Source organism: Trachurus trachurus (assembly GCF_905171665.1).
Source record: "Trachurus trachurus genome assembly, chromosome: 19".
Classification (NCBI taxonomy): Eukaryota; Metazoa; Chordata; class Actinopteri; order Carangiformes; family Carangidae; genus Trachurus; species Trachurus trachurus.
The window spans coordinates 3985271-4000677 of NC_139913.1; the positions used below are offsets into that span (position 1 = coordinate 3985271).

A 15407-nucleotide genomic window follows, 5' to 3' on the forward strand; every position below is an offset into this window, starting at 1 on the left:
TTGAGAGACAGAAAGAAAGAAAGAAAGAAAGAAAGAAAGAAAGGAAGAAAGAAAGAAGGAAAGGAGGAAAGAAAGACAGACAGAAAGAAAGAAGGACTGAAATAATTAAAGAAAGAAAGAAGGAAAGGAGGAAAGAAAGAAACAACGAAAGAAGGAAAGAAAAGAAAGGAAGAAAGAAGGAAAGAAAGAAAGAAAGAATGAAAGAAAGAAAGAAGGAAAGGAGGAAAGAAAGAAAAGACAAAAAGAAAGAAAGAAAGAAAGAAAGAAAGAAAGAAAGAAAGAAAGAAAGAAAGAAAGAAAGAAAGAAAGAGACAGGGCAGAAAGCAGCTGGAGGATAAAAACCTCTTTACCTTCACCACTTGAGTCTGTGACATCATCATCGACCTTGGTTGCTGTGGCAACTGTCACTGAGGAATGTGATGCTCTGACTCTGAGCGTCGACTCTTTGTCTTTATCTTCATACAAACTGAATGAATGAATGTTTGTTTGTTTGTTTATCTGTGTTTTTCCCGTCGTTCAGTAACTTGACGTCTGATCGACTTCAGGATAAAAAGTTTTCAGATGCGACGAGAAGAAAAAAAAGAAAAAAGAAAAAAGAAAAAGCAGGTGAGAGTTCATCACCAGGTGAGTTCTCTGCTCTGCTCAGGTGGATGAGATGAAATGATTAACACATTAACAGCATCTTGATTTTCTTTTTTTTAATCTTAATTTTGATTTGAGATAACATAAAGTTATCAGGAGATTATTTGATAATAGGAATATTTGATATCTGGTATTGATAATAACCTGCTGCTGCTCCCACTAAAGGGATAGTTCAACATTTTGGCAAATTGAATGTGCAGGTCACAACTTGTCCACCAGTAAGATTACAGTAATTGTCTTAGTAAGATTAATTGTCTTAATTGTTTTAAATGTGTCGGTACAATAAAGTCTTGTCTGAACCTGAACCTGAACTGAGAGAAGGTGGAAGCAGAAGATTCACTAGACCGAGCCCAAGACCGAGACCAAACCAATATGAGACCATTTTCAAGACCTTAAAGCAGAAGTAAGCGATCCGGTCGTTTTGGCTAATGCTGCGTTCCAGGCAGGCTTTTGAAATCGTAAATTACAGCTTCAAGTCACAACTTACGACTTTGTAGCGTACCAGGCAACCCACTCGTGTTTTTCCGACCTGTTTTACCTGTGAAAGTCACTATAACGGCCACTCGTAACTTCTGACCCGTGAACTCGTACCAGATCGAACTGGTACCACTTCACAGGTCGGAAAAACACGAGTTACGAGCTGCCTTGAACGCACCATAACGTCTTGTCAGCCGACGGAGTTAGCAGCCCTCGCCCTCGTCATGGATCTATTGGTCCTCGTCCCTACGTCGCCACATTCAGGCGCATCCCTTGGCTGCACACACAGAGAGGACCGCCCCTTTATGCCGTTCTCTCTCCTCATTGGATAAAGGTTGTAGGATACAAGGAAAGTTTTCTCCTCGGCTCAGAGCAGAGTGACTGACAGACCCGTGTTTCGGTCCAAACACTCTATGTAAGTGATTGCTGTCGGAAGATATAACTATTTAAGACTTATATTAACACAAAAATATCACTTTCTTCTGCTTTAACTGTTTTCAGCGCCAGTACTGATTATAATCCTGTGTCTTGATATTTTAAAATTAAAAAGAAAAGATGATTTGATGTAAAATCTAAACCATATTTACAGTAAAGTAAACAGAGTTCGGATTGAACAGAAGAACACAGCACAGAACCTGCTGAAGTAAGTTGTTCAGATGGTTTAACACAAGCAGATACTTGAGTACAACTATTTGAATTATCTTAAACTTATTGAATTACATCATATAAACCAAAGTGAGAGAGTGACAGAGATATTTGTGGTAAAAACAAGAGAACAAGGACACGGCTCAATATTGAGTCTCTAAAAACTATTAAACGAATAACGAGATAAATACAAATTAATAAATGTGAGGTGACATCATCCGTCTTTGACTTCCTGCCCTTTTAAGAAATGAAAACTGTCTCCACATCTTATAACAAAATGGAATAAAAACACTGTTAAAGGGCGACAGAGTTCATTCAGCTCAGTTTCAGTTTTTAGTTTTTTTACACAAAGCGACTCAGTGATTCTTTGAGTTCTGGATCGGCGGTTCGATCCCCCCGATCTTCTTCACTTCCCCTCATTTCCATATAAATCAATTCTGTACCAACTAAGTATTTAAAACCTGAACTCCACAACAACACGAGGCGGCGGCTGCGGTGACGCTGTTAAATTACCCAGAGGACACCTGGGCCTCGCTCACAAACACCTCGGCTGATTGGAGCTAAAGATTTTCCCTCTGTGACTGAACTTTCTCTCCCTCTCCTCTTTCTCCTCTGTCTCTTTGTCTTTCCACTTCTTTCTCTCCATCCAACCACAGCAGCAGCAGCGTTTTTCCCTTAAATGGTTCTCGATCTCATTACAAACGAGGAGACGTTGCTGCAGCAGCGGCGGCGGCAGTGGCGCTGTGTGAGTAATAAAATGCCAAACTCCTTCATTCACTGCCCCTGATGCCATTTTTAGCCGCTGGCCGACACTTGTCCTCCTCCGTGTCCGAGCCGCTGCGGCCCACGGACACGGGTTGTGCATAAACGCTGTCCTGTACAGCTTTCTATTTATTATGTCTCTCTGTGCCCTTTCACGCTTTTCTCACTCCCCGGGGGTGTCGCTCTCTCCCTCTCTCCCTCCCTTCCCTCTCTCCTTCTCTCTCTCTTCCTCTGCGATCGATAGCGGCCCCGGCTCGTTCAGGGTGCTAAGACCTTTCTCTCGTTAACGCCCGGTTTACTCCGGTTTGTCAGAGAGAGAAACCCATTCCAGCTCCAGCAGCCCAGCCGTCCCAGCAGGCCTCGCTGTGAGCGCTGTTTTGGTTTCCAACGCTCTCCAAGATGGGTCTATTATTCCCATTTGTTGAGATGAAAGAAAGAAAGACAGACAGAAAGAAAGAAGGACTGGAAGAATGAAAGAAAGAAAGAATCGCTTTGTAGATATTTTGTAGATATTTTGCATCTATTTGTGGTCATTTTGCATCCCTTCATATTTACAGTAATTTAATATGGCTTTATTGTCATCTTGTATCTATCTGTAGTCTCATTTCTTGTATTCTTACAAAGTCATTTTGTTTCTCTGTGATCATTTTGCATCCCTTCATGGTTGTTTTGTGTATCTTTATTGACATATTACATATCTTTCATTCCTTTTGTAGTGATTTTATATCTATTTGTGGTCATTTTGCATCCCTTTATTTGTTTTTTTGTCACTTTAAAGTAATTTAACATGGCTTTATTGTCATCTTGTATCTATTTGTTGTCTTTTTAGATCTAGTTGTCTTCATTTTGCATCCCTTCATATTTGTTTTTTGTCACTTTATAGTCATCTTGTAGTTTTTTTAGATTAATTTATGGACATTTTGCATTTGGTATCCCTTCAAATTCATTCGTTTGTCAGAGAGAAACCCATTCCAGCTCCACCAGCCCAGCCGTCCCAGCAGGCCTCGCTGTGAGCGCTGTTTTGGTTTCCAACGCTCTCCGAGATGGGTCTATTATTCCCATTTGTTGAGATGGGGGGATGGCGGTGGGGGGGTGAGACATTCATAGACATTTTGCGAGTCTTTGTGGGGATTTTGCATCCGTGCATAGTTGTTTTCTGCCTCTATCTCTTTATTGTCACTGTGCATCGCTTTGTAGATATTTTGCATCTATTTGTGGTCATTTTGCATCCCCTCATATTTACAGTCATTTAACATGGCTTTATTGTCATCTTGTATCTATCTGTAGTCTCATTTTTTGTATTCTTACATAGTCATTTTTTATCTCTGTGATCATTTTGCATCCCTTCATGGTTGTTTTGTGTATCTTTATTGTCATATTACATCTCTTTCCATCCTTTTGTAGTGATTTTATATCTATTTGTGGTCATTTTGCATCCCTTTATTTGTTTTTTTGTCACTTTATAGTCATTTAACATGGCTTTATTGTCATCTTGTATCTATTTGTTGTCTTTTTAGATCTATTTGTGGTCATTTTGCATCCCTTCATATTTGTTTTTTGTCACTTTATAGTCATCTTGTATCTTTTTAGATTAATTTATGGACATTTTGCATTTGGTATCCCTTCAAATTCATTCGTTTGTCACAGAGAAACTCATTCCAGCTCCCCCAGCCCAGCCGTCCCAGCAGGCCTCGCTGTGAGCGCTGTTTTGGTTTCCAACGCTCTCCGAGATGGGTCTATTATTCCCATTTGTTGAGATGGGGGGATGGCGGTGAGACGTTCAAAGACATTTTGCGAGTCTTTGTGGGGATTTTGCATCCGTGCATAGTTGTTTTCTGCCTCTTCATAGTAATCTAATATTTCTTTATTGTCACCGTGCATCTCTTTGTAGATATTTTGCATCTATTTGTGGTCATTTTGCATCCCTTCATATTTACAGTCATTTAATATGGCTTTATTGCCATCTTGTATCTATTTGTAGTCTCATTTTTTGTATCCTTACATAGTCATTTTGTATCTCTGTGATCATTTTGCATCCCTCCATGGTGGTGTATCTTTATTGTCATATTACATCTCTCTCCATATTTTTGTATGAATTTATATCGATTTTATATCTATTTGTGGTCATTTTGCATCCCTTCATATTTGTTTTCTGTCACTTTATAGTCATCTTGTATCTATTTGTAGTCTTTTTTAGATTAATTTATGGACATTTTGCATTTGGTATCCCTTCAAATTTGTTTGTTTGTCAGAGAGAAACCCATTCCAGCTCCACCAGCCCAGCCGTCCCAGCAGGCCTCGGTGTGAGCGCTGTTTTGGTTTCCAACGCTCTCCGAGATGGGTCTATTATTCCCATTTGTAGTTGAGATGTTGCAAGTCTTTGTAGGGATTTTGCATCCATGCATAGTTGTTTTCCGCCTTTTTATAGTAATTTAATATCTCTTTATTGTCACCGTGCATCGCTTTGTAGATATTTTGCATCTATTAGTGGTCATTTTGCATCCCTTCATATTTACAGTCATTTAACATGGCTTTATTGTCATCTTGAAACCCATTCCAGCTCCACCAGCCGTGCCGTCCCAGCAGGCCTCGCTGTGAGCGCTGTTTTGGTTTCCAACGCTCTCCGAGATGGGTCTATTATTCCCATTTGTTGAGATGGCGGGGTGGCGGTGGGGGGGGGGGGGTGAGACGTGCCCTAGTTTTTGCGGGCGTCTAAACCCTTTTACATCTGCGGGATTGAGATAGGGAAGGTTTCATCCCATGACCAAACGGTTTTTGAATAAGAACGAGAGGCGCTTTGAACGAAGGGGGGGATGATGAGAATACTGACGTTTCTGTCACATCACGGATGTCTTTAGGATTATCAGCCGACCGGCAGCAGAGGGACCCGCACTTACCTCAGACACAAGAATAAGAAGAAGGCGATGAGCAGAGCCACCATGGAGATGCAGTGACCCAGGAAGTTGATGATCACAGCTATCTGGTAGTGCATCTTGCCTTTTTTCTGCAGAGGAACCAGAGAAGAGACAGAAACAGAAACAGATGAGTGTTTGTGATTCACAGAGACTGAACATTTCCTGGACGAGAGGAGGAACTTAAAAGACTGAAATCCTCTTTCATTTATCTGTGGCTTGTTTTTTTTAAGGCGCCTCCTGCTGAGGATCTGAACAGGGACGGTGTTCAAACAGCAGGAGAGTTCAGACCCACATCTGAAGACCGGCCTCCTTGTGTTGTTGTGTTTTTGTGTTATGTTGGGTGTCAATATGGCACAATGTGGACCTGGACAGGTGTGCGTGTGTGTGTGTGTGTGTGTGTGATCCACTGAACCACTGAACACCAACATGTCACGGCCAACCAACACAGGAACATGTTTCACATTGTGTTTCTCTACATCTCTTTGTATTTGTTCGCCATTTTGCTTCCCTTCATAGACATTTTGCGAGTCTTTGTGGGGATTTTGCATCCGTGCATAGTTGTTTTCTGCCTCTTTATAGTAATTTATATCTCTTTATTGTCACTGTGCATCAATTTCATCAACTTTATAGTCATCTTGTATCTATTTGTAGTCTTTTTAGATTGGGCATTGGACATTTTGCATTTGGAATCCCTTCAAATTTGTTTGGATTTCTGTGATGATTTTGCATCCCTGAATTTTCACTGTATCTCTTTGTAGCTATTTTGCATCAATTTGTGGTCATTTTTGCGTCCCCTTAATGTTGTTTTACATCTCCATGTAGGCATTTTGCATCCTTACATAGTCATTTTATATCTCTGTGATCATTTTTGCATCCCTTCATGGTTGTTTTGTGTATCTTTATTATCTTATTACATCTCTCGCCATTGGTTTGTAGTGATTTTATATCTATTTGCGGTCGTTTTGCATCCCATCCAGTTGTTTAACATCTCTATGTAGGCATTTTGCATCCTTGCATAGTTGTTTTGTGTCTTATAGTCATTTTACATCTTTTGATTGACATTTGATTAGTTGATCATTTTGCATCTTTTTGTAGCTTTTTGCATCCATTTCGGATCATCCCTTCATATTTGTTTGGATTTCTTTATGATCATTTTGCATCCCTGTCTTTCTGTCTCTTTGTAGTACTTTTACATTTATTTATTGTCATCCTGCATCTCTCTGTTGTCTTTTTTACATCTGTTTGTGGTCATTAGGCATCCCTTCATGGTTGTTTGGATCTCTGCATGCTCATTTTGTGTCTCTGTGATCATTGTGCAACCATTTAAAATTGTTGCATCTCTTTGTGTTGATTCAGTGTTCGGTTGTTTGTCTTTGTTTTTTCCTTCTTGTCTCTTTGTGTTTGTCTGATCATCAGTGATCCCCACCCTCTGACTTCTGCAGGGCGGCACCAACAGGACCAATCAGATTCCTTGGGCAGAGGGGTGGTGGTGGTGATGGGTTTTACCACCCCTTTGCCCCCCCAGCCCCCCTCCTCCCAGTTATTAAAACCCTGGGAGGCCTTCACCCACTCACACATGCAGCAGTTGGTGTTTTACAGGAACATCTTCCTCTGTCTGACTCACAGATCCATTGTGATCGGATTCCCCCACAACTACCAGCAGTAATCTGGGCTCTAAGTGGATTTACGTAACCTACTGGTGTCTACGCCAAGATTAAATGTGAGGCACGTTTAATCCCCGCCCCACCCACCCACCCCTCAAACACGTCGTCATCTGTCCCATTCACTCGGTTCTGGTGCAGCAGCGGCTCAAACTTTAACTCTTTCTAAGGCAGCGACAGTCGGACAGATGGTCCGCGATCTGGACTCTCTGACTCATGAAGCCACATCAGGTCTGAAATAATAAACACACACAGAGAGAGAGAAAGGCGATGGTTTCTGAGAGAACAAGTCCTCACACTTACACCGAACACGTGACCAATTACAGGAACATTTTCTACCTCTAAGGGCGAGATGTGATTTATTTTTGAACAACTGAAACTACTTTATTTAGTTTGGTTGAAGAAGACACGGTGATCAAACCTCATTAGTCTGAATATGTCGCAGTATTTGTTACGTCTGAAATAAATCATAGTTTTCTATATATTTTTTAAACTCTTTATTCATTTTGCTTTTTTTGTTTTACATAAACAAGAGCCATTGCACAACAATGCAAGTTACCAAAATGATAGGAAGTGGAAAAACAGAAAGTTTTCTTATATTTGAGGACGGGATGACATCAGTTTGTTTTGTTTTTGTTTTTTGGTTGCTGCTGCATTGTGGACTGTTGCTAAGCCAACAACTGGACATGTTGCAAACAAACAAACGTCTGAAGCCAATAAAAAGAAAGAGACACATGCAGTGATGTGACCTCTCTTCTGCTTGAATCAAATCAAAGGATCTGAGCTTCTCAGCAGCACCAGTGAATTTTACAAAATATACTGTATTTGAGCTTATTTATGTTTAGATAAATTAACAACCAAAGGGTACAATAAATATATAAATAAGTAAGGAGTCTATTTTAAACCATACACTGTAAATAAAGATGGACGTAGCTTCTGTGACGTCAACCACAAGTTTCTGAAAAGCTGGCTGCTTCGCCGTCGCCATCTTGGCAGCACCTGATCCAAATATGGGCAAAGAGGAAGTAGCCTGGCTAACGCTAGGACGCATCTCGATCTGAGTAGCGTGACCAATCAAAGCAACGATCCAGATGACGTATCAGAGCGATAAAAAACGTAATGCTGATGTTTTTTACTGATTAATCAATATTACAGTTTCTTTCTTATAACAGTCAAACGATCTGATAATAGCTGATCTTTGGTGGCGGCCATGTTGCATGTAAATAAAAGCTGCTTGACGTTGCTTCTCCATCATCATCACATTAAGTCCGCCTTTGTTTTACACTTTATTTATATACAGATACAGATCTCTGGCCTTTTTAGAATTTGTATGTCCTTGTCCTTCTTTTAATCCCAGGCTCGAGCCTTTTTAAAGTGTTTTTCGTTGTGTCTTGTATGTCCTTGTGTTTTCCCACTTAAGCGCACAAAAGTTCCTATGTGTGTATGCACAAATGGCAAATAAAGTTTTTGACTTTGACTTTTGTTAAAAAACCCGTTTGTGATTGGATCCCCAGTTTTTGGGAAATCGGAAGTCGCCCCAACAGTTTCAAATCTGCAAAACGAAATGAAATCTTTAACAGGTTGGTCTGGGTTCACCCAGGCTAAAGAACAGGGGCCACATCCTCAACAATACATAACATAAATCAATAAATAATGAACAGGTGAGTTACATAAACAGTTGTCACTGCCCAGTGTTTCTGTACCAGGCTGTAAACATGTTGATTCCTGACTCGCCACATCTGAACTATAAAGCCAGGCAGCGGTTCCTGTGACACGCTGCTAACACGCTCTCTAGACGGTAAAACGGCCTGTTAAAGCTCCTTCACCCACAACTTCCTGAACATAAAATCACAGAGGAGCTGTGTCTGAACATTTTTATAACCTTCTTGCCTTATTTTTCTAACCTTGAAACCTTCTGTCCCGTTGGCCCCCGGTGGCCCCGAGCTTCTGCTTTTGCTCTTTACGCTCATACAGTACAACATACGACCTCTTAAGTTACACAGGCACAAAAACCGGCCTGTGTCTGTTCCTGGAGAGCGACGGGAGAGGAGGAGGAGGAGGAGGTCGTGACAGAAGGTTTTTCACCTTCAGACAAAAAGGTGTAAACACTTTTCCCTCCAGAGCACCTGTCAGACTCATCGTCACCTCTGGACGGCGGGCGAGGACTGAGGCCGGTGGCTCTGCAGCAACAGACCCAAGAGTTAAATCAGATTATTAGGAACACCTCTGATACAGTAAATCCTCCCTCGTGCATAAACGATACTCAACGTCAGGGAGAAACAGGATCTGCGGTTTTGCTGTTGCACCTTGTTACATGATACAGAAACGAGGCCAGTTTATTTCTAAAGCACCTTTTCAATCCAGAGGTCTTTAGGTAGGACACACAAAAGGGGCAGAGACAATGGAAAGACACATTAAGCTGTAAAAAAAAGAATAAAACAAGAGACGAGACGAGAGACTAGAATATAAATCACGCAGCAGTAATAAAAAAAAATGTAAAAAAAAAAGAAGCAGAAAAAGTCCTGAGCCCTGATTTGAAACAAGAGAAGTTGTATAAGACCTTCGCTTTGTTCCAGATTTGTGGAGCATGAAAAAAAAAGAAGAGAAAAAAAAAAGAAAGCGAACCAACGCTGAGTCTCTGGGGACGAAGAGGAGAGACCTGCCCCAGAAGATGTGAGAGGACGAGAGGGTTCGAACCGGAGCAGCAGCAGCAGATCTGGGCTCGTGTTCGTCCGACGTGAGGGGAGTTTTAAAAGAGTGAATGATGCATTTATACAAAAAAGACCTTCACAGTAAAAGTATCTTTCATCCTTTATAGAGCGATATTCATTTAAATACTTCAAACAGTTCAATTTCAACCCTGTATTAGAAGATTTGTTTCTACTTTTACTTTATCATTTATTCTTTTAATCTTGTTTTTGTCTCACTGCAAATTAAGGTCAATAAAGTCACTAACTATGGTTCCTTCATTTCATTTACACTTTGAAGGTAATATTTTTGAAAAAATAAAAAAATAAAACACAGATAAAGTCAAAGAAACATATAATAAGACATAAAAACACATTAAAGGGATAGTTCAACATTTTGGCAAATTGGCCCATTGCCACAATCCCTATAGTCATAGCAGTAGGTTTGTTACCTTTAATTGTCGGTGGAAGCTATTTTTAGAATGGCGGAGCAGAGCCGTGAGCTGCTCAGAGCTACGCTACGGAGGCTCATGGGATTTCTTGGTTTCCCTCATCAAACTCATAAAATACACAATCCAACAACTCCACAACGCTCTGGTGGACAAGTTGTGACCTGCACATTCACCACGCTATGAGATAATAACAGAACGTTACCAGACAGAGTTGTTTTAGAGGGAAATTCATGCAAAACAGCTGATGCGCGTTGCCTTCAGGGACAGTTTTTCATCAAGCAGTCTCTGTATTTCCCTCTAAAACAACTCTGTCTGGTAACGTTGTGTTATTATCTCATAGCGTGGTGAATGTGGTGAACTTAAATAACTTATTTTATATTTGTCACAAATGAGTTACTGGATGTGATTATGTAGGGGTGAAAGAGCCAATCACAGATATATGTTATGTTATGTTATGTATCTTTTAAATCCTAATATTTGTTATAATGTAAACACAGGGCGTCGCGGTGGCACAGTTCGACCTAGTATCTGACCTGCAGCATTTTATTGTGTCATCCTCTCTCTCCTTCTCTCTCTCTGAGCTTCCTGTCTCTCTCCACCATCCAAAAAGGCAAAAAAGGCAAAAAAAAAAAAAAGCCCCAAAACATAAAATCATAACTTAAAAAAAAAAAAAAAAAAATCTGATATAAATAGAAAAGACATGGAAAGGAAACAGGAAACAACAGGACGCTGCTGCTGCTGCTGCTGCTGCTGCTGCTGCTGGTTGTTGACAGCGAACGTCACATAACAACTTCAGTGAGTGCAAATAAAATCAACACCTCATTAATTCCTGTTGTTGATCCTTTAAAAAAATAAGATTACACTCAGATTATATAACAGATTTATACTTTTATTTTTCTAACTAGAGTCCAAAATTAACATCACGTCTTTAGCTACAGTAGCAGGAGGTTAAACTACTGGAAACAGATTTAAGGGAAGAGAAAGAAGGAAGGAAGGAAGGAAGGAAGGAAGGACGAAGGGAAAGAAGGAAGGAAGGCAGGAAGGAAGGAAGGAAGGACGAAGGGAAAGAAGGAAGGAAGGAAGGACGAAGGGAAAAAGGAAGGAAGGACGAAGGGAAAGAATGAAGGAAGGACGAAGGGAAAGAATGAAGGAAGGAAGGACGAAGGGAAAAAGGAAGGAAGGAAGGAAGGGAAAAAGGATTGTGGAAAGAAGGAAGGGAAAAGGAGGGAAAGAAAGAAAGATGGAGGGAGGCAACAGATTGGGCCAATTAGATCAAAAGAGGAAGGAAGAAGAAGTAAGGACGAAGGGAAGGAAGGAAGGAAGGAAGGAAGGAAGGAAGGAAGAAAGGAAGGAAGGAAGGAAGGAAGGAAGGAAGGAAGGAAGGGAAAAGGGAAGGAAAAAAATGGAGGGAAGGAACAGATTAGGTCAAGGAAGGAAGCAGAAGGAAGGGCGAAGGGAAAGATGGGAGGAAGGAAGGAAGGAAGGAAGGAATGGAAAAATGATCGTGGAAAGAAGGAAGATGGAGAAAGGAAGGAAACAGATTGGGTCAATTTGACCCAGAAGGACGACAGGAGGGTTAATAAAGATATAATATTTACTTCTCTATTGTATAATTTGATCTATTATCATCACTATCGACGTCTGAGCAGCCAATAGGAACGCTCCCTCTCTCCCTCCCGCTCTGTGATTGGCTGAAGTTTTCCCGATCATGCTCTGTACAGTATATTTCCTCTCCCTCTCTCTCTCTCTCACGTCGCTTGAATTACAATATGTTGAAAGACGATTGTGGAATTTTTTTGCCCGTTGGCTCCAAACTAAACGTCGAGGCCCCGCGGCCGCTTTTAATCTTTTTATCAAAACAATCGTTATTTTGAGCTCCGCTGAATAAAATAAAAAGAGGAAGAAATGGTTTTTGTAAAGTCTGAAGTCTGGCTGGAGGTAAACGACCTCGTGTGGGTATTTTAAGTCCGGGGTCGTTACATACTTTAGGTTTATTGCTTTTAAGAAGAAAAAAAAAAAAGAAAAGCTAATGCAACTAGCAGGTCGTATCACTGCTGCAGCATTTTTTCTCCAAACAAGGACTGTGCATTTTGTCCTCCATCCTTTACAGCAGCAGCAGCAGCAGCAGCTCTGGCTATAAAGGGATCATCATCTCAAGGGTACAACCACAAGACAAATGATTCCTTTCATGATTTCAATGTACATACGGTCGCTGAGCATTATTAATATAGACCCTTGAAATATATATATATATATTTAAAAAGAAGAGAGTCAGTGTGTGAGCAGCTGTAACAGACACTGACTGGTGCAGGAGTGGCCAACACATCGGGACATAAATCACACACTCACACACACACACACACACACCACAGGAGGTTTTAAAATGGAAAGCAGAGCCTGAGACGACAGGAGGATATAATATAAGACCCACCCACCAGCAGCAGCATTAACAGCAGCAGCAGCATTAAAGGGACAACGAGGAGTTTCTATTTGGTTATAAAAAAGTCTCACGTTAATGTGGATGAATCTACGTTACCACTTGTTAATGGGCCCATTTTAGATAAATATATGGTTTTGTCTCTATCGTTATTTTGTTATTATTAGTGGTGGCGGAGATGCTGGTCGAGCTTTTCGTGGCGAGTCATGAGAATAACGCCGCCGAATCGCCGTTTATGGTCGGAACTACGACGGTATGTGATCGTCTTTGAACCTCTGACTTTAATTATTGATGAATGAAAACATGAGTCTGTCTTGCGCCGGTCAAAGAATTATACGGTGCAGAGGCTCATAAATGTAGTGTGGAAACACTTCGCTTTTCCAAAACTCCTCGTTGTCCCTTTAAAGGGATAGCAGCATTTTTTTAAAGTGGGGTTGTATGATCTACAAATAGCCCCTAAGTACTTTAATTGCAGTAGTAGACTCTCTGCACTCTTCCCGTTAGCAACGCCAGCCCATAATAGCCCTGCCCAGAGATTTACAACATACAGTGTTGTGAATGGACCCAAAGAAACGGCCTATTTTCGTGGCCTAAAAGAGGTTTTACCTAAAAAAAAAAAACACTGTTCCATTGTTCGCTATAATATCATTTCTTCCAGCCCTTCAAAGTGCAGGAAAAACACAGTTTTTATTTGGACCTAACCAACTGCTGATCGGCGGGCGCTAACCCTGGGCGGAGGGATACGTGAGTTGGTTAGGTCCAAATAAAAACTGTGTTTTTCCTGCACTTTGAAGGGCTGGAAAAAATTATATTATAGCAAACAATGGAACTGTGAATTTTTTATACGTAAAACCTCTTTTAGGCCGCGAAAATAGGCCGTTTCTTTGGGTCCATTCACAACACTGTATGTTGTAAATCTCTGGGCAGGGCTATTATGGGCTGGCGTTGCTAACGGGAGGAGTGCAGAGAGTCTTCTACTGCAATTAAAGTACTTTGGGGCTATTTGTAGATCATACAACCCCACTTTAAAACTACTGCTACTATCCCTTTAACAGCAGCAGCAGCAGCAGCAGCAGCAGCAGCCGCCTCAGGTCTCAGTCAGTGAGTGTGTGGGCCACCAGAGTCCAAACCCAACCTGACTCACCCACTCTCTCACAACAAAGACACTTATCACATATTTGAGAAAATAACCTGAGAGGAACGAGAAAGAGGATTTTTCCTTCTCTTCTTTCTCCGTCAAACAAACTTTCCAATAAGCGTTTGATCCGTCGAGCTGTGGGACCAACAACCAGCTGACGATCCGGTTCAATACAGGCTGAACTTTAAAAGAGAAGCTATAGTCCGACTCCCCCCCCCCCCCCCCCCTCCTCTCCATCCCTTCATCCCTTCATCCTCCGTCTTTTCCCCTGGTGTCAATCACGGCCTCCCGGTGATTTATTTCACTTACAAAAGAGGGAAAAAAAAGAAAAAAGAAAAAAAAATCAAACACACGTTTTCTGAAAGGTCAGACACTCTATATCCATCTTCTGCAGGGATCGATCGGACATCACACTCACAGAGTCTCAGAGAAAACACTAAATGAAGGGGAGGAGGGGAGGAGAGAGAGAGGGAGTCAGTCTCTGATAAATAAAGTAGAAAAGACGAAGATGACGACTGTTCAGCTGAGAAACCCTGTCTCGGATTATTTTCTTATCGTAAATTTGAAAAGAAAAACCTGCAACGACGACACACCGTCCTCGTCCCTCTGAGCCTCAGAGCTCCATTGTTTCCTTACAACAATTAAAAAAAGAAAAAACACATCACCGTTGCCCCGGACGACGGGTCTCTCTCTCTCTCTGTCTCTGTCTCTCTCCCATGATGCACTGCAGTTTACTTTGACTCATATTATTGTTTCACCTCCACCAGCCTCGGAGCCAGAGCTGGAAGCATCTCCGCCCACACCTGAGAGACTTTCCTCTGTGAGTCACATCACACGATGCGTTTCCCTCAGTTCTTCGGGTGGATTGTGGTTGTGATTATTTTTATTTAGATGCAATGTAGTTTTCTCATTTTTTTTTATTATAGGGATAGTTCACCCAAAATTGAAATTTTTCCTCATTATCTACTCACCCTCATGTGGACTAAGGGCTGGGAGAAGTTTCAGAGTCCTCCGTGGCTTCTCTGAGTTACAGGGGGTCTCGACGTAGCAGTGCATGTCCATATAACGGTTGCAAATGGATACCAACTGTCTTCGTAACAAAAAGACACACCAAAAAAACATCCAAATACCTCCATGCTGCTCGTCTGTAATGTCCCTCTTGTATTGAAGCCCCAACATGAGAAATTGTTCCGAAAAAAATTAAATAAGTCTATATTTTAAGCTTGTTTGTAGCGGAAGCTCCCAGTGTCTCAGTTCACTGCTCTGCCGGTGTCAGTGCAAATCGCGCAAGATTTGAGACTGAGACACTGGGAGCTTCCGCTACAAACAAGCTTAAAATATAGACTTATTTAATTTTTTTCGGAACAATTTCTTCAATACAAGAGGGACATTACATACGAGCAGCATGGAGGTATCTGGATGTTTTTTGGTGTGTCTTTTTGTTACGAAGACAGTTGGTATCCATTTGCAACCGTTATATGGACATGCACTGCTACGCCGAGACCCCCTGTAACTCAGAGAAGCCACGGAGGACTCTGAAACTTCTCCCAGCCCTTAGTCCACATGAGGGGGAGGAGATAATGAGTGAAAT

General features: G+C 41.3%; 1 protein-coding gene across 1 annotated transcript in view; it reads right to left on the bottom strand.

Annotated features, from left to right (window-relative positions):
* Positions 1–15407, bottom strand: part of LOC311002866 (corticotropin-releasing factor receptor 1-like) — a gene marked incomplete at both ends in the record, with an annotated part of 109922 nt that overhangs the window by 42897 nt on the left and 51618 nt on the right. The window contains one exon of the mRNA XM_083994429.1: positions 5424–5530. Coding sequence (XP_083850555.1) covers positions 5424–5530 — 107 coding nt within the window. The remainder of the gene's footprint in view (positions 1–5423; positions 5531–15407) is intronic.